The following is a 19,499-nucleotide window of genomic DNA, read 5'->3' as shown; positions in this document are numbered from 1 at the left end:
GCTGCTCTGGTGCCTCTCCCCTCCTCTGTACCCAAGAGATCATCCTGGTGTCCCCTCTCCCTTTGTGAATGGCAGAGGGTTGTCCCTAGTGCTGAGACATCCGAGGAGCAGTGTGGTGTGGTACGGCACCACAAGTGTTTTCCTAACTCAGGTGCACTCTGAAATACTTTTGGTGGTGTAGGTTGTTGGGTACTTTTAACACCTTTGTGGAGTAGCAGAGCACTCCCCAGGTGGGGTGTGCAGCATCTTCCCTCCCTCTCACCATGCTAACACAGGCAAAGTCATCTTTGGAGCACAGGTAATGCCAAAGCCCAGTAAGGATTTAGGGAACTGGCAAGGACAGGACGTGTACCTTGGGCTAGGGGACTGCCTGCAGACCTTGGGGGTCAGGAGAGGGAAACTGCCAACAAGCTGTTGTTTGAGCTGCAGCCAATAGCCAGCTGTTATTAAATCCTGTCTGGTGGGAGAATCACTGCAGAGGCAGCAGTATTTGCAATTTGAAAGAAATTTAAATGGTGGTAACAACCCCTGTCTGTCCTAGGGAGGGACCAAAACCAGGACATGCCAGCCACCAGCACCCCCCCTCAGGGGGTGCCTCTCTTGCTGATCACTGTGTGTTCAGAGATTTGTTCAGTCGACTTTTATAGCAGCAGACAGGAAAGTTGCAACATGGGAAGTAGTGTTGTTACACAAACTAAATGGAATTTGTATAATCCTGACTCATCTTCGGTAGGTGGGGATGAATCAGATGTCCTTTTTCCAGCAGGAGATGCCAAGGACCAGCATGGAAAGTATGAGTGCTTGAAAGACTTCCTGGCCATGCCGGCCACAAACCAGCCAGGCATCTTGGTTTTAACTTTGCTTCCATTGTAGGAAGATCATCATGGGCAGCTTGGAATCAGCAACCACAGCCAGGCTGAGCTGCTGCTGCCACCCTCATCTGTGAGGACAGTATTTCCTGAAGTAAACAGAGGAAAAGTGGCAGAAAAATCACTCTTGGGCTTCTCCTTCCTTTATTCTGTGCTTACTCCATTTTCCAGAGTGGGCTCTGGAAAGGCAGGAGTGCAAGCACAGCTGCTGCTGGTCCCGAGTGCCTGTGTGCCTGTTCCTGCATAGGGGCAGCACCTCTTGTCACACAGCATTGTCCCCAGTGCCCCTCTCCCCAGCTGTCAGGGTGCCACCCCTGAAGGACCAGCAGAAACCCCGCCAAGCTGTGTGATTTGGGATGGATTTCTCAAGCTCACTGACACCCACAGCTATGCAGTGTCTCCCTGTTCCTAAGGCCCTCCCAAAACAAGGGTGCACCTGTGCCTGTTGTGGCTGTTCTCACAGACACAGAACCCTCCTGGGTTCTGGAATGCAGTGTCTTCTCTCACTTCTTGGTCTCCTCTTCCAAGAAAGAAGTGCCTGGAGCACACAGATGGCGTCTGCCCCTGCTCACACCCATAAGTCAAGGGTGTCACACCTTGCAGGACCATATATACACAAACTGCTGGCAGTTTCTGTCCTCTACTTCACTGTGATGTAGTGAGTATTTTGGTGAGATATATACTCAAGTGATGTATTGAGTAGTTTGGTGAGATATATACTCAGCTATACCAAGATTTTCTGAGAAAATTGTATTAGATAACATCTAGAACAAAATGTAAGTTTTGCAGCAACACTTGCTCTCTGTGTAATTTTCAGGATCACTGCATGGGTATTACTCATCTCCCACCCCGTGTTCAGGTTCAGCACTCTCCTTTTGCTGGGTAAATGCACAGAACACACAGCACAGGAGCTGTTGATGGCACCATCTGCAGAAGCCTAATGGCTCATTCATTAAGCAGTGGAAACCGGCATCACCAGAGTCTAATCAGATATTGTATGATGAATAATTCAGAAATAATCCTCGTATACTTGAATAAATATTCAGGAGGAGGAAGGAAAAAGCCCCATACATATGGCACGTTAAGGGAACAAAACAGGCATTCTTCAATTGCCAGGCTGCTGAGCTCTGTGGTACTGATGTTAATCACGCAGGTGGCTAATTCCCAATGAGGAACTGACTGAGGGATTCTGGCCCAGCACTCGGAAGGTGTTCGGAACTGGAAAAGAGCAGTGTCACGGAAAATCCAAAAACCCCTTAGCCTTGAATTCTGCAATATGCCTGTGGTTGTGTTGTGTAAGCACCTGGGGGTCTGCATTTCGGAAGTCTGGCTGAGGCTGTGCTCCTTGTGCTGCTGGGCAGACGCTGTGATCAGGTGTGTGCTGTCCCTCAGCAGCTCCTCCCTGCACACCCTGAGCTGCTGATCTGGCTGCAGTACTGGTGTGGTGCACTCCCAGCCCCGAGTGACCAGTGCTCAGAGAGCCTCAGGGTGGTAGATGCCGTGTAAATGGAGTATACAGACATAAGGTATCAGGGTACATATTTTTTCACCAGAGCCTGTCGGTAGTGACAGGGCAAGGGATGACAGAGGGCAGGATTAGATTGGAAATAAGGAATAAATTCTTCCCTGTGGGGGGAGTGAGGCACTGGCAGATTGCCCAGAGGAGCTGTGGCTGCCCTGCCTCTGGAGCAGTTTCTCCAAAAGCAGTACTCTGTGCAGAAGAAATGCCTTTTCAGCTTTTGACAATCATTGAGTCATACAAGATTTTCCATTTAATTTTTCCTATTTCATATCTAGAAATGCTTGGGCTTGAAAGCATGCTTTTGCCAACAGATGTAACTGTGACAGTGCCTTCAGCTGTCTGCCTTGAACACCCATGTCTCTGCTTGGCAGCTTGAGGATGAGCCAGCAAGTGCTGCAGGCAGATGGCCTGTGTACCAGGCCCGCTGCAAGTGCAACACCGAGTCTCATATATGTGCACATTTTGAGCAAAGCCCTTTTTTCCCCTCTGGGAATACTCTTCCTACTATAGTTCATATGTAGGTGAGTGCCTGGGGTGTGTGTGCTCTGCTCTTGCTGTTCAGAAGAGCTGTGACCTCTCAGCATGGCACAGCAGTGTTACCTCCCAGTACACGTGGAACAACTGAGGCATTGACTAACTCCTCACAAACCTGTTTTAAGCCCATGATCCTCACTAACCAACTCTGATTTCTTTGGATAATGCTTAGTTTGCTCTGGTTTGTCAACAGCCAGAAAAAAGCTGTAATTAAGCCCTGACAAATCCTCTTGGCTCTGTATTACACCTAAATCAGCATCTCTTTTACAGATGATTAAAAATGGGAGTTTCTTGTTGTTCAAGACATTGCAGTATTTGGGCTTTTACAGTATGTAACACCTTGAGAGTCATTTCTTCATGCTACTTGGGGATTGCAAATGTTCACTCTGTAGGTAAAGATTCAGTTCTTGAAGATGGATAACACAAATTGCCACTTTCTGTGAATACATTTAAATCTGGGGGAAACTGCCTGTTGTGAAGATGTTCCACAGCTCTGGGCAGTGTTTGTAGAATTCTCCCTACCATAGTCCTTATCTCCTATGAGATCACCTTCTTTTAATAAATCTCATCATTTCAAAAAGCAATCATTGGGGTTTTAGTCCAAAATGTAATAGAAGATACATTTTAATAAATGGGAAAGGAATTTTTTTCCCCCAAGAAAATACCTGGAGATTAGTGATAGGAGCAGCTGAAAAGGTGAAGTTTAATTGTAAGCTAGTTTTTAAGTACTGAATGTTTAAATATACATGGTTAAAGAAAAATACTACTGCTTTCTAAATAGTGATGAAAAGGAAAATGTAAGTATTCTAAAACAAGAAAGACAAGCTTCTGCTCTGCTGTTGTTGATCACGTTACAAGAAATTTTAAGGTGAAAAAAGCAGCGGAATTAACAGACACTATTAATGATTTGCCAGAAGTTGTAAAGCTATTACTCTGAAAACAAATCTAGGATTGAAAATATAGAATCTGTATTTTACCCTTATTGCTTAAGTTAAGCATGTTTTGCTAGCTAGAAAGGAAATGTTTTGTTATTGTCCTCCCCAAAAGTAGGAAGGACAAAAAAGGCAGTACTTATTGTGACATTAAAAAAATCAAATGTGAATTGACTTTAGTTTTATTGTGTTAATCTACCTCCAAAATCCTCTTCAGCCTCAGCACATCTTTAATGTGCAGAAGCTCTGTTTGATGCAGTTAAAATTGATCCCTGTACAGAAGGCATGAAATGAATACACCACTGTTTAGAGCTCTGAATTTCAAGAGTCTTAAAATCCTTAGAAGTTAAATAATTAAGAAGTTATTATTGCACTCAAGTTCAGCATTCACTGTAGCATCAAAGTGTTCTGAGTTGGCAGCACTCCTTGCTGACTGCTCAGAAGGATGAGCAGGCTGCACTGGAAGCCTTTCTTCAGGAAAGGAAAAGGAGGGGCTCCAGACTTACTTGGCTCCCAGAGGAAGAAATACAAGTTATGGGACTCCACAGGTGTCAGCACAGATGGCCAGGAGATCCCATCTCAGAGCTGGGATCCACTGGAAGAATCCATTGGTGATGGTTTCATTGGTTGGGATGGAAATTGTCCATGCAAGGACAGCAGGGTTGGGGACTTTAAACCTGGCTGCTTCCAAGCAAAGGGATAAAACAGAGTAAGTTAAACAAGAAGAATTTCTTCCACCACAGGTTCTAAGGATTATGTGGCAAAGTGTCTGGGGGAATGAACAGGACCTCTGGTCTGAGACTTCAGAGCCAAGACATAAAGTCAACATGCCAAAAACTCCTCCCAATGCAGAAGTGACTGCAGGGACACTCATGATGCTGAACCTGTTATTTTGTGTGCTTGAATTAAAAAAAACAAAAACAAAAAACCACTGGACAAGTACTATCAGCCTGGCATGGTTTGTAAACTATACTTTAAATTATCTTAATTTTATATTTTTAAGTCAAATACTTAGGGTGACAGACTTTCTCTCCCATGGAGATGTCAAGGACACCTGGCCTGAAGGAAAACAAGTAGATTCGTGTGAAAGGCAGCACATGCAAAGACCTTTGTGCCATGTGTGAACTGTGAAATTGATTAACGTTTCAGATATTAATACCAGAGTAGTATAGCAGCTGCCATCTTTATGCTATTATGCAAGCTGACCACAGAAATTCGATGTAAATAAAGAGAGTGTAGGTTTCACGTCTTTAATCAAATCAGTTTCCTGGTGAATTGCGAAGAAATAGAGTGTTGTAATTATTATGGCCTAATTCTGTAAGTCACTTGCAGGATGAGCCCAAGGCTTGTGCAAGCTGAATTGCATGGCCCTTCTTGAACATTAAAACTAGTGCACAAAAACACTTTTATATAAATCCTAAAATCGATTTATTATATTCAAATTCTAGAAACTTGTTAGACTCACTGATTGCCACTGCTGACAATCAGTAGAACCTGTGTTCAGCTGCTGTTTTGGATAACTGGAGTAAGTTAGAATTTCTACCTGGAGGCTGGATTGGAGCAGCCAGGGTATGGGCCCATGGGTAATTTCCTGCCCTACCGATACCTGCGGGCACAGCTTGTGGGGCAGCTTCCCAGAAGGAGCTGTGCTTATGCAGAACGCCTTTGGGACTCTGCTGCCCTCCTAACAATTGGCTAACGTGAGATGTTAAGACACCAGCATTATTTTATCTAGAATATTTATTATACTGTATGCTCATAGCATAAATTTAAGACGGATGTTATGTATTTAAAGCCATTAGCAGGATTCAATGAAGCGATTCGCGTGCAGAACTTTACATTCTGAAAATGGTACTGCACGGTGGTAACAGAGAGAGGGCGGGATCTCGTCCTGCCGTTCCTAGCAATGGCGATGCCGCCAGGATGCTGCGCAGCCAACAAAGGCGGCTGGTCAGAGGCAGCGCAAGGGCCGCGGGCGCTGTGCAGGCGGGCCCGAGAGTGCCGGGGCACGGGGTGTGCAAGGAAAGGCAGCACGGCTCCGGGACACGGTTCCCGACCGCGCCCCGGGACCTGCGGGGTGACCCCGGCCGGGCCCAGGCACAGCGGCCGCAGCATCAGCGGAGGGGCTGAACCGCCAGAGCTGGCAGCGTGTGGCTCCTCCCGTCCTTTGTTGGCCTGGAACCGGAGCAGCGGCCGCGGGCTCTCTCCCCGGCTGCCCTTCGAGGCCTGAGGCGCTCGGGCACGGGGAGAGCCCGGCGGGCCCCGGGCAGCGCTCCCACGGCACCCGGGCGGCGCCGGTTCGGGCGTGGGGGAGCTCGGCCCCGGCCCCGGCGCGGTTCTGCCCGCCGGCACCGCTCGGAAACACCCCCGACCTGTCCGGGCTGCGGGAGGCCGCGACCCGGCCCCAGCCCCGCGGCGCTCGGCGGCCCCGCAGCCTCCCCGCCCCCGGCACTCTCCAGGGAGCCGTTCCACACGGAATCACACGGGAGCGTCTCCCCATCTGTGCCGCCGAGCACCCCCACCGCCCAGCCCCGCAGCCTCCTGCCATTATGTTCCTCCGACGCGGGGCCGGGCCGCGCCGCGGGCCGTAGCCCTGCCCGAGCCCGCCGGCTCCGGCCGCAGCAGGTGTGTCGCATGGGGACCGGAGGTTGCATGCTATGGGGTCGCTTCCTCCCGGCCCGGCGGCGGCCGGAGCCCCCGCGGGTACCCGTGCAGGTACCAGGGCTGGCGGCTCCGGGACGGCCGGGCGGGGGCGGATCGTTCTCCCAGCCGCCAAAGGGGTGCCACGGCCTCTCCTCCCCGGCCGTCCCCAGGGTTCGCGAGGCCCGCTCGGACAAGGCCGGTTCGGGCCGGGAGCGCGCAGACCCGCGGGGAGGTGCCCAGGGCCGCGGCAGCCCGGAGGAGGGAGCGGCCCCCCGGACCGAGGGGCCGAGGGAGGGCCGGCCGCGGCTGCGGCCGCAGCAGCCTGTGTGGGGAAGACGGGCCGAAGCTGCGGAAGAACATGGTGGTTCTCCCCAGAACGGGGTGGGGATGAGGGATGCGAAGAAGGTGTCTCCGCAGGGAGGGGTGCAGGGTTGTGCCCGAGACCTCTGTTCAGTTGCAGGTGCAGCCAGGGGCAGAAGGGCTTTGCCGGGGTCGCCCATCCGCCCGGAGGGAGCCCTGCAGAGCAGCATCTCCCGCAGCCTCCGAGAGGAGGGGGTTTCAGCGCGTAGGCGGAGGTGGTTACTGGTGTTCCCAGAGCAAGGGTGAGTAGCCAAGAGGAGCGGGGTGGCTGCTGTCTCGGTCTGGGTGCCTGTCAGCCATGCAGGAGGAAGGCCTTTGCATGGCCGAGGTGAAGGGGAGCGGGCAGGAACAGAGCGGCCACGGGCACAGGTGGGTGCGGACCCCCGGAGCGGCGTGGGCACCGCAGGGGGCCGAGGCCCTGGGCAGGCATCGCCCGAGAGGCGCAGGGCCGGGCAGGCGCTCGGTCCGCACGATCTCTGCGGGGTGGGAGCTGCGCAGGGCCAGGCCGGGCCTCCCCGGCCGGCGGGTGCGAGCCGGGGGGGCTGCCCAGCCGTGGGGCCGCAGCTCGCTGCTTTTCAAGGCCTCCAGCATAGTCGAATAGCAAAAGAAAAAAAAAAAATCAGTGTAGCAGCCAAGTCGGTGCTGCGAGGAGGGGGCAAAGGAACTATTTTGTAGGCATCTTGCTGCTGCGGAAATGGATTTCTTGAGGGGAGGGAGGCGCGTTTGTGGGTACTCTGTAGTAATGCTGCTCTGAGCACAGAAAATGCCACTCGGGCAGCCCCAGATGGAAGGGCAGATGAGAGAAGCCCTCGATCGGGCACCCCATGGCCGTGGGCATGAGGGGGCAGATGTGACATGTGTGAGTAGCCACCCCTCATCTGGGGGAGCAGAGGGGTAGCAGCCCGGGTTAGCAGCCTGTCTCCCAGGGCTGTGGCCGAGCCTGCCTGGTGCTGCAAGAGAGATCCTGTGAGGATTTTTATTGCGGTCTCTTTGTTAGCTACAGACAGGCACGCACACACAGCTCTCAGCCAGGTTGTGGGAGGTAAGTGGGGGAGGCGAGCAAGGGAGCGTGCGGGGGGCTCTGGGGAGCAGGGGCTGCGTGGGCCGGGCAGGAGGGGAGCCGGGGCACAGGGCTGTGCTGGCCCCACACCACACAAAAACCAGCCCCTGCGATTTTCAGGGTCTTGTTGGCAACTCAGCGAGGGTTGCCATAGCTTTTTATGTAGGGTGACCAGAACCGGCTGGAACTGGTTTGAGGCAGATCAGCTCCTGAACACAATGCAGTCACTGAGCTACTACACTGGGATAGCTTCCTCCCTTCATGGCAGCCAAAAGCAGAGGAGCTTGCAGAAAGATACCATCCCAAAACAGTATGTGAATGCACACTTTAGACACACAGCACTGGTATGTGGCTAACGTAGTCATAAAGGGTTCTGTATGTAAATGTACATATTTGCAGTAACTGAGATTACTTTGGCTTTTCATGCCTTTTTATGCTTAAGGAATGGGCAAGAGCTGAGATTTATGACCCTTACTAAAATATTTTTGCTTTGCAAGGGTGGGACACTGGTTATGCAGTCTATTTTAAAACTAAATGAAATAAAATGGATTAAATTATTTGTAATTGTAGTTATGCTTGTGACTGAGGATGCTTTGCATGCTGTTTTATTTACAGGGTGCTGTCTTGTGGTTTGCTTCCTTAGGAAACATTAATGGGGGGGGTTACTGTGCCTTTCTCTAAGGCCAGAAGGAAACAATATCGTTGTAGAATTATGCATAAAAGCATTGAAAAGATGCTATAAGGCATACTCGTTTTCCCTTTTTTTTTCCTTGTAGGCCTATTGATTGGGGCTGCCTTTAACCCTTTGGTGTTTGCAGAGGTAATGCGGCTGTGGCAGTAACTGAGCACTGGCTAAAAACATCTCACAAAGGTCAAGGTTCACAAGGTGAGATGTGGTGATTTGGGCTGAATATAACAATAGCGTGGAGGTACATCCTGACTGCACACTTGGCACGTTAGAAAGGAGACAATTATTTAAGTGTTACTGAAGAAATGCTATTAAGGTACTCCAGTTTTAATAGGATTAAAGCTATTATTTGTAAAGACTTACTGGTATCTTGGCTAAATACAGTATTTTCATTGAAATATATCCAGATACAGGTTTTTTTCCCCCAATTGTAGTGATACGGAATAGGCCTCTGAATGACAATCATGAATTGTGGCAGGGAGCTGTTCTGTGCTGTGTTAGAGACTCACACATGCAGAATTTGCTGTCTGTACTTTGCAGATTATTTACACGTTATTGTTTGACCACATCTCAATGACCCAATACTTGGTTTTTAATTAAGGTCTTCGGTGTTAAACATGTACTTAATATCACCTACAGAGAAAAAAGCCTGTGCAGAAGAAACAGTATGGATGGCTTTTCTTAAATTTTTGTAACCTGGGGAGGATTTTGCAGCAGCCAAGTGGAGAGATGTATTTTGGGGGGCTGGATGGAGCTCCAGTGCATTATCAGTGGTGTGAATTATAATATTGTGCATAGGAAACCGGATGGGCAGTGCAGCAGCTGCAGAGGGGTGACTGCTTTTAACTCAAAGCAATGGATAATGGATAGAAGTTTTAGTTTTTATTTCTCAGTGAGGAAATATAAAATGTGTACTTAGATTTGAGCTGACGCTTTTATCTTGTAGTGAAATCTGAAGGATTCAGAGAGAGGGAGAGGGGCAGAGAGAAGGAAGCAGTGATGAATCTAGCAAAGGGAAGAACAAAGGCTGTTGGAGCTTGCACAGTGGATCACTAAACATTTTGCCTGGGGGGTTCCTTTGCTAGAACTGTTACTTTCTATAACAGGAAATCAGCAACTCTAGAATCCTAACCAGTGTGATTTTTTAAAAAAAAATCTTCCCAGTCTTGGCTGTATTAGCTGGTTTGGTAATCTAAGTCAAGGTAATATGGAGGCAAAACATTGGAAATACTCTGTTGTGGTGTGAAATGAGGGTACTTTCTTCTGTGCTCAGCAGAACAGACAGTCCTAAAAGCCTTGAGAGGTTGTGGATAGTGGGTAAGTTGTATGCTGGCTGCTGAGGCAGGGTGACAATACAAGGGAACCTTTTTGTTTCTGACTGCAGTAGATTACGTAAGGCGCTGAGCTATTAACTGTAGAAAAGTGAAAATAGCATGCTAACACTTGGCCTGAAATTTTGGGTTTGTGGGCTTTACTGCAGCTGTGATGTGTTGTTTTTCAGGTTTGATAGAGCAGTGAATAGCTTGTGGTGGAGCAAAATGCCTGACAGATCACTGTGCTGATTTCTGCTCCTGTTCTTCAGCATCGGGATGCAGAGGGTCTATATTTGACCATAGACATCTGTACCAGAATGATGCTTGCAAGCAGGAATTCTTGTTGCATGATAGGGATAGGATCTCTTCCTGATGAGGATGCATGTTCTTTTCCAGGTATCAGCTAAAAATCATGTGTTACACAAGGGTAATTTCTGGGATTTTTTTTTCATTCTGCCAGAATAGTAGGCAGCTTTACAATTGTAAGTTCTTCGGTTGTGACAAAATTCCTTGAATCTGTTCTGTTTGGGTTTTTGAATGCTATCTGTATTATGAATTTTTATTTTTAGCAAAGGAGATTTTGAATTTGCAGGGATTTTTGTTGGCTGTAAGATGAGAAAACTGAATAGATGGAGTCTGCAGTGTTCTTGGTGAGTTGTCTTTTTTCAGTCTAGTAATATCTGTAAATGCTCTCCATCAGGAGATTTGAGTTGTGCACACAGGCCAGCTTTCCAGCAGCAAATGCTAATGCTGGAGGGCTGGTCTTCTGTATCAGCACCCAGGATCTCATTTTGCATTGGTCTCAGTTATTTGATCTCCAGAATGAGGGTAAGGATTTCTCACATTCCTAGTCCCTTTGGAATGAATTGACTAACTGTTGTTTTCCTAGCCATATGCCTATGTGTTAAAATACAAATATGCAGCAGAGTACCAGGAATATATGTTGGGAAAAACCCAAACTTGACCCTAGTGTTCTCAGGCCTGCTTGCTGCCCTGATGGGCGCTGCCTGGCTGGGAGAGCTCTCTGGGAGGCTGCAGCTGCTCGTGCTGTGCTTGGGCCACAGTTGCCATTCACTTCAAAAAAAAGTACCTTAGAGGAAAGAGGTGGGAAACTTGTGCCATTTAGAATGTAATTCAAGTCTGCATTAGTTTGGGAATCTCACAATTCTCTTAATTGTTGTTGTGCATCTGATTTATTCACCTGTTATTGCCCCTAGCCTATTTAACGTATAGAAGTACAAAATTAAGCCAGATTGTAATTAATATCTAAGTAGACTGCAAACAGAATGGTAAGTAGATTTCCTTGCTTTGTAGGAATTCATCTCTGCTTCAGGAGGGATTTGGGAAGTGGCTATACACAAACCCTGGCCTGAATCTCTTGATAAATAAATGCAGGTGGTTTTCATGTGTCCAGCTGTAGCTGGGGATGGCCTGTTCAGCCCCATGTTGAGCATAAGGAGGTTGCTTGCTCGTGTGTTGAAATATCCCTATTCTTTTTGCCAGCCAAAGGCTGATTGTCCTGAACTTTGAGCTAGCTGCATGTGGTTCCCTTCAGGCTGTCCTAGCAGTGGTTCAGGCTCCAGAAGATTCCCCTCCTCTTTCCCTTCTTGTTTCCTTGTACCCCAAGAGAACTTGAGATACCCAGTTCAGAAATTGATGTGTTGGACTACAGGATGAGGCTCCTAAGGAGTCATAAACTACAAATAACACTATTTTGGCTGTCAGAATGGTGGATTAAGTCTTTTACTCATTGAGTCTTGAGCATGGAAATGAATAGCATTTTCCCCTTTTTTGAAGGCAGGTAGATATGGTGTACAATACAGAAAAAGTAGGTTCTTGGGATAAACTTTAACTGTGAAACAGACCATACTTTACAAAGATGTTTACATTAGGACTGACATGAATTTACTGATGCTAAATGGATACTAAACAAGACCTTTATCCTGAGAAATTGATATTTCCTAGGGTAAGAATTACTTTTCATACTCCTAAAGGAATTTCTGAGATTTGTGGAAGTGGGTGTTTGTCTGGATTTTACAACAGTAAATGGGCCCTTTGAGAGTGAAAACGAACCTGTATTTTATGTACATGAGCATGAGAGCCATTGCTGGCTGTGGTTGAAGTGGCCTCTTGCACATCCCACTTGCCTGCTGAGTATGTCAAACCAGGCAAGGCTGTGATTGGAGATGTGGTTCCCATTTCCTGAAGAAGGTTTTGTGGTTAGATTAATTAGCATATTGCTTTGTCTGCCTTCACAATACTTGGCTCTCAGAGCAAATGACTGGAAGTATGTCTGTCATAATTACTAATAACCAATGAACTGCTCATAATGTGTGTATTAGGATGAAGTTTACCTAATGTTAGGGTATAAGTTACCGTAAATCTGATTGAATCCCTTATGGCTTCTCTACCTGATGAAATTTCTTATCCCAACGACACAAAAACCCAACCCCAAAAAAGTATGGTTTTATGCTGGTTAGACTGGTATTGCTCCCTGTGTAGGCATTTTCTTCCAGAATGAGCTTGATGTTACTTAGACATCATTAGTCTTGTTTGGAAGTGAGGTAATTATTCCAGATTACTGGAATTTTGTTCTGGAGCAGTGTGTCTGCCTGGGACTAATTTCTGTATGTGGCTGTACCAGAACCAAGACACTGCCATGTGCCAGACCCTGAAAAGAGGCGTCTCAGTGTTCTCTCAGTGTTCTCATTTCACAAAACTGGAAAGAAAGCTGGTGTTTTTGGAAGAATGTGCAAAAGAAAAGTTCTCTGTCCTAAAGGTGCAGTCCACAAATGTACATAGTACATACAACAGGGTAAAAACAAGAGTTTAGGGCAGCTAAAGGAAGGTAGTCATAGAACATGAATACCATAGGTAGATGAAGATTAAGTCTGGTGGTTTTCCTGTTTCCTTTGATAACAAATGGACTTGGCTACTGAGGGAAGCTGAAGTTGAGTAATGAACAAAAGCAAGGAGTTAAATATTTAAGTGGGATTTGAAGGCAAAGGGTAGGAATTCAGTAAGGCAGAAAAGATGATCTGGTCCAGTTAAAGCAATTGCATAAAGTTGTTAGGCTTGTGGTTTAGCTATTTGGAAGGTCTGGATGAATAGGAAGGTGAGTGTCAAGGAGGAAAAGTTGGTTGCTTCTTCAAAGGTTAAGGATTAAATGAAAGTGTAAAAATGTAAGACCATGCTTGTGATACAGAAATTATAAAAGCTTTCATGCACAGGAAATATTAATTGGAAAAGTATTGGGAAGGGAGGAGGATTGTTTACCATTTCTGGAAAACTTGAGGCTGTTCTTGTACCTGATAGACAGGGGTCTGAGCAGTTGGCTGGGAACTGCCATGTTATTCTATTTCCTTGTCTTCATTAGGCTGCTGAACTTCCCAGAACGATTCTGATTGCAGTGTTTACAATTACTTGGCTTTACACAGAAAAGCACCTTCTAATCTCAGCAACAGCTTCTGGGCATCTTGGTCTTTCTGTGGAGAATGCTGGGCCTAATCTGCAGGTGTCCTGAAGCCAGAGCTACAAGATAAATCTGACTTTGAAAGTAAGAAAAAATGTTTCTCTGGTGTGTCCCCCCATCTCAACAGAGAACATGAAAGGTTAAGTTTGTTTTTCCTGATATGGCTAGAGTGTTTCTGCCTGGAACAGGTACAGATACAGGGATTGAGGAGGAGTGATAACAATTCTATCCAGTAAAACAAAAAGTCCATTCTTCAGAAGTAGCTGTTTACTTCTAAGTCCTGTTTGTCCTGCTTGCTGCTTCCACTGTCAGAAGAGAGTTTTCATGGTCTGGTTCTTGTTTTGGTATAATTCCCTCTCAGTGATCATGCACATGTGCTTTGGGAAAGCATGAGCACAAATAAGCAGCTGCTGGTTCACCCCAGAACTTACTTTCAGTAAGATGCTGATACAGATATAGAGGTGGGTGTTGTGACTGAAGAGATCCAGGGAAACCATGTAGTAAGGGTTTATTCAGGATCTGTTATTTTAAGTTTTTAAGACTCATTATCTTCCCAGAAGTTCTCTCAACCACCATTAGAAAAGCAGAACTCAGAAGCATTTCACCTCACTGCTTTGTGGTTCTGTAGCTGTGTAATTCTATTGGCCATATCCAGATTCTTTCTTTCTTACTTCTTCATTGAATGATAAGTAAGCAAAGTAATGCTTGAATTTTTAAATAAACTGGTATAACTTTCCTCAAGCATTCTCAGAGCACTTTTCAAAGAAATTCCAGTTCTTGGAAAATCATGGTTTCCTAGGGAACCAGGAGCTTGCCTTATTTCCTCTTCTGAAGTATTTACAGGCATCATGTCGGCCAGAGAAGGAATAGAGTCACAGCTTGTCTGGCAGCCAAGGTGTCAGTTGATTTTGATCTTGGATAAAAGGCAGAGTTTCCTCCTTAAAGGAAAGAGTTACTAAGTTTGTGGTGGGGAAAAAAATGGGCGGAGTATGGCTGCAGAGTCCTGGCAGGAAACATGGTTTTTCTGTGGAAACATGGTTTTTCTGGTGGGAACATAGTTTTTCTGGTGGAAACATGGTTTTTCTGGTGGAAACATGGTTTTTGGTGGAAACATGGTTTTTCTGGTGGAAACATGGTTTTTCTGGTGGAAACATGGTTTTTCTGGTGGAAACATGGTTTTTGGTGGGAACATGGTTTTTCTGGTGGAAACATGGTTTTTCTGGTGGAAACATGGTTTTTCTGGTGGGAACATGGTTTTTCTGGTGGGAACATAGTTTTTCTGGTGGGAACATAGTTTATATACTGAAGCTTAAGGTGGGTGCCCTAGAATAGCGAAAAAGAGATTAATAAAATGGCCAGGTTAGAACTTCTCTTCTTGTGTATCGCAACTGACCGTGTTTGTCTCCCTTTTTGTTTAACTTCACCTGAGAACTTTGAAGAATGAGAGAAGTTCTTGGTAAGGGCAGCAGTAGTTTTCAGTAAAGGACAGCTGTGTGTTCTCTGCTGGGCAGTTGTGATCTTAAACATACTTGGAGCAATTGAGTGTGTAAGCAGGACTTAATTCATTGTTATGGGTAAATGTTAATTAAACTCCAGGATATGTAATTAGAGGAAGTTTCAGACTTAGGGAAACCATCTAGCTCTTTTTGAGTGTATGCAACAACTGTAAAAAAACACCTATGGACAGATGTACAACCAGAATGTGATTAGTATCCCAGATTATGAGAAACTGTGTCAGAGCTTTCTGTTGTTTTGTATGAATTTGATATGTGTTGGTATCTGCAATCTTTTCCATTTAATCCTCCTGGAAACTTGCTTTGTTATTTTCATACTATACATGCATCTATTTTTGTATTAAGGACTTATTAAGTTAGACAAAGGGCCTAGAACCATTAAGTGAACTGTGTAAACAAATTTCCAAACCCTTCTATATTCATTTGAAGATGTTTCATGAAGTGTTTGTACCTATTCCAGTATCCTTGAAGAATTTTCCCGAGTTGCCTTCTCATAGTCCACAATGACTTCTAGGTAGCCAGTGTTGATGAATACTTAAGTCTTACAGATGTTTATTACTTTATGCTTCATTATTTTTAAGAAGATGCCTCAGATTAATAGTGCAACTGTTAGTCAAGTCAAAAAGTCAAGACTAAAGAGAAATTACAAGCACCTCATGTCGATTTTATGCATGTCTAGGTATTTTTCAGTCTGGGTGAGTGAGATTAGGAGGGAGTGTAGGAGAGAGAACAGGAAGAAAGTCAGTGCAATTTGGGCCCAGAGTAAAATGGCCAGGTTACCATCTGTGGAGTTTATGAATTACTATAATTCTTGGTGTAATAATTCAACTGTACACTGGGACTGGAACACTGTTCTGTAATGTATAATCTCTGAAAACATTAATTCAGAAGTGAAATAACACTTCTTTACATGGCAGATGTGAACAAGCACTTGTTTTGTATAAGGCTTACATTGTTATGTGTATAAGACTGTTTAAGACTGCTGCTAGAGCTTAAAGTGATGGCTTTCTGCTTATTTTACAGATTTGCTTACAATCAAATACATGGCCATGGGGGATATGAAGACCCCAGATTTTGATGACCTTCTTGCAGCCTTTGACATACCAGACATGGTAGATCCCAAAGCAGCTATTGAATCTGGACATGATGACCATGAAAGCCACATAAAACAAAACGCTCATGCAGATGAAGACTCCCATGTCCCATCATCATCTGATGTTGGGGTGAGCGTCATTGTGAAAAATGTGCGTACTATAGATTCTTCCGAAGGTCTGGATAAGGATGGCCACCATTCCACAGGCAATAGCTTGCACAATGGCTTCCTAACATCAGCAGCTCTTGAGAGTTACAGTAAAGATGAAGGGAAATCACTGAAAGATGATGGGTCAGCTTCTGAGACTACCCTTAAGGATTCAGCTTTCAACCAGTTCAGCCCAATATCAAGTGCTGAAGAATTTGATGATGATGAGAGAATTGAGGTGGATGACCCCCCGGATAAAGAGGAGATGCGTGCAAATTTCAGAGCAAATGTCTTGGCAGGATCGCTATCTCAGCAGGAATATGACAAACTAAAGGCACTTGGAGGGGAGAACTTAATTAAATCTGGAATCACTGTTTCAAGTAGTATAGATAAAAATAAAACTGCTAAACGAGAGACAGAGACTAACTCCATGAATTTAGGTGTCTATGAGCCTTTTAAAACTAGAAAAACGGAGGACAAGTTACTAAAAGACAATTCTGAGAAGCTTCTTGAAAACAGGGTACTTGATGGAAAACTGAATACTGAAAAGTGTGACACAAATCTTGCCAGCATTTCCCAATCCAAAGTGAAGTCATCAGCAAAGCTTTCATCCTGCATTGCTGCAATCGCAGCACTGAGTGCTAAAAAGGCAGCTACAGATAGCAGTAAAGATTTACAGTCTAATTCAGGGGAGTCTTCTCCATTACCAAAAGACATGAGTGAAAGTCCCCGGGCTATTGAAAAGTCTCCTGAGTCTCAGAGTCTCATTGATGGTGCTAAGAAGCCGACTGTGAAACCGCCCGATAGTCCCAGAAGCGTCTCAAGTGAGAACAGTAGCAAAGGGTCTCCGTCTTCTCCCGCAGGGTCAACACCAGCAATTCCTAAGGTTCGCATAAAAACCATCAAGACTTCTTCTGGCGAGATCAAGAGAACTGTTACTAGAGTGTTGCCAGAAGTTGATTTGGACTCTGGTAAAAAGCCAGAGCAGAGTGCTTCCATGGTAACATCCATGACATCTCTCCTGTCCTCACCAACTTCCGCTGCTGTTCTCTCCTCTCCTCCCAGAGCTCCTCTGCAGTCCTCAGTTGTCACCAATGCAGTTGGATCTGCAGAGCTGGCCCCCAAACAGGTCACTATCAAACCCGTGGCTACTGCCTTCCTGCCCGTTTCAGCAGTGAAAACAGCAGGTTCCCAAGTGATCAATCTGAAGCTGGCCAACAACACCACAGTGAAAGCCACTGTCATCTCTGCCGCATCTGTGCAGAGCGCCAGCAGCGCCATTATCAAAGCTGCCAACGCCATCCAACAGCAGACGGTCGTGGTGCCAGCATCGAGCCTTGCCAGTGCCAAACTTGTGCCAAAGACAGTCCATCTTGCCAACCTTAACCTTTTGCCTCAGGGTGCTCAAACCACCTCTGAACTGCGCCAAGTGCTAACAAAACCCCAGCAGCAAATCAAGCAGGCAATAATTTCTGCAGCTGCCTCCCAGCCTTCGAAAAAAGTGTCTCGAGTGCAGGTGGTGTCATCTCTACAGAGCTCTGTAGTGGAAGCATTCAATAAGGTGCTGAGCAGTGTCAATCCTGTACCAGTTTACATCCCAAACCTTAGCCCCCCTGCCAATGCCGGAATCACGCTACCAACGCGAGGTTACAAGTGTTTGGAGTGTGGCGACTCCTTCGCTCTCGAGAAGAGCCTGACCCAGCATTATGACAGGAGGAGCGTGCGAATTGAAGTGACTTGTAATCATTGTACAAAGAATTTAGTTTTCTACAATAAATGTAGTCTCCTGTCCCACGCTCGTGGGCACAAGGAGAAAGGCGTCGTGATGCAGTGTTCCCACCTGATCCTAAAACCAGTCCCAGCAGATCAAATGATAGCATCTCCTTCCAGCAATACCGCTGCGGCCGTGCTCCAGAGCGCAGGGGCAGCTGGCGCGCACTCTGTAACAAAGATCCAGCCTGGCTTAACTGGGACAGTGATCTCGGCCCCTGCGAGCTCTCCTGTCGTTCCAGCTATGCCGCTAGACGAAGATCCATCGAAACTCTGTAGACATAGTCTAAAGTGTTTGGAGTGCAATGAAGTTTTCCAAGATGAGACATCTCTTGCAACTCATTTCCAGCAGGCCGCAGACACAAGTGGACAAGTAGAGTATCCTATGTTTACATTCCAATGTTTCATCTATAAGCCTAGGAGACTTTGGATATGTTTTTACTTTCATTTAGCTGTTAATTATCTGAATCTCTGTGATTAAAATGATAAATGAAAACCACAGAAAGTCTTGCAAGCACTTACATAGTAAATATCAACACTTTTTAAATAAGACTTTTTTTTAGAATCTTTTTAGGCCCTGAAGTCTGAAATTGACACTGTATATTTTTGCTAAAATTTAGCATTAGCATTCTTACAGTTGAACATTATAATACAGGAATTAATAATGGGTTTTATTAATAATATGTTAATGCCTTTTTCTGTGCTTTGGAATTTGACAGGCCTGTGGAATCCACTTAATTGGCACCCTCATTAACAGCCCGTCTATTCAACCTGAATGATAACTTTAAGTGATTCATTCTCAATTGGTCTTCAGGTTTTAAAGTTTTCACCAAGTGCCCTAAGTGAGCGAGGCGTTGCCCTCACATGCAGGGAGGGACTCAGGCAGTGACAAATGGCACACTGACTATTGACAGGAATGCCTGCTGTTTGCCTCAGCTCTGCCTCAGAAAGTGCAAAACACTGTTCTCACTTGCACATCCTCCTTTCTGTGTGAGCATTGGTTTAGTTGGTTGGGTTTCTTTTCCTCTTACAAATGCTAATGAGTTCAGCTTAAAAACCATTTGAAAATTCTTTACTAATGTATGTGGCCTGACCTGAAAGAAATACGTAATTCAATAAAACTTAATATTAATCAGTGTGCGATGTATTTTATAATGCTAGCAAAGTGAAGGTGGTTAATTAAGTGATATGGCTGGATCTCTGTTGGGGTGTGCCAATTAAAAGGGATTCTGGTGTGTTTCAAAGCATTCAGGTGAACTCAGTGCTCCAGCTTCTTGCTGCAGGGGAAGCTGAAAACCTGCAAGCATGCTCAAGACAGGAATGCCCCAGGAGTCTTCCTGGGAATCACACAACAATGGACAGGCTAAAGATTTTTAAATCCTGCAGTTAGGAAAAAATGCCCTAGTCCTAGGAGCACAGGCAGGTTCCTGTCAGGATCTGTCGACTACATGTGGGGCCTGTTCTGTACCACAAACAGGTAGTAATGTAAAGAGATTTGCACGTGGAAATAACCTTGATTGTGTGTCTCTGCCTTAGCTCCTCCCTTTAACTGGCTAGCAGAGTTAGACTGAAAGTGGAATGC

General features: G+C 45.8%; 1 protein-coding gene across 1 annotated transcript in view; it reads left to right on the top strand.

Annotated features, from left to right (window-relative positions):
- Nucleotides 1-6,611: 6,611 nt before the first annotated feature.
- The window catches only part of ZNF532 (zinc finger protein 532), a 32,976-nt gene continuing 20,088 nt past the window's right edge, over nucleotides 6,612-19,499 (top strand). The window contains 2 exon segments of the mRNA XM_033085260.2: nucleotides 6,612-7,102; nucleotides 15,931-18,290. Coding sequence (XP_032941151.1) covers nucleotides 6,895-7,102; nucleotides 15,931-18,290 — 2,568 coding nt within the window. The 5' untranslated portion in view covers nucleotides 6,612-6,894.

The sequence above is a fragment of the Catharus ustulatus genome, chromosome Z (assembly GCF_009819885.2).
Source record: "Catharus ustulatus isolate bCatUst1 chromosome Z, bCatUst1.pri.v2, whole genome shotgun sequence".
NCBI classification, from domain to species: Eukaryota; Metazoa; Chordata; class Aves; order Passeriformes; family Turdidae; genus Catharus; species Catharus ustulatus.
This window is presented reverse-complemented; position numbering and strand designations above follow the sequence as displayed.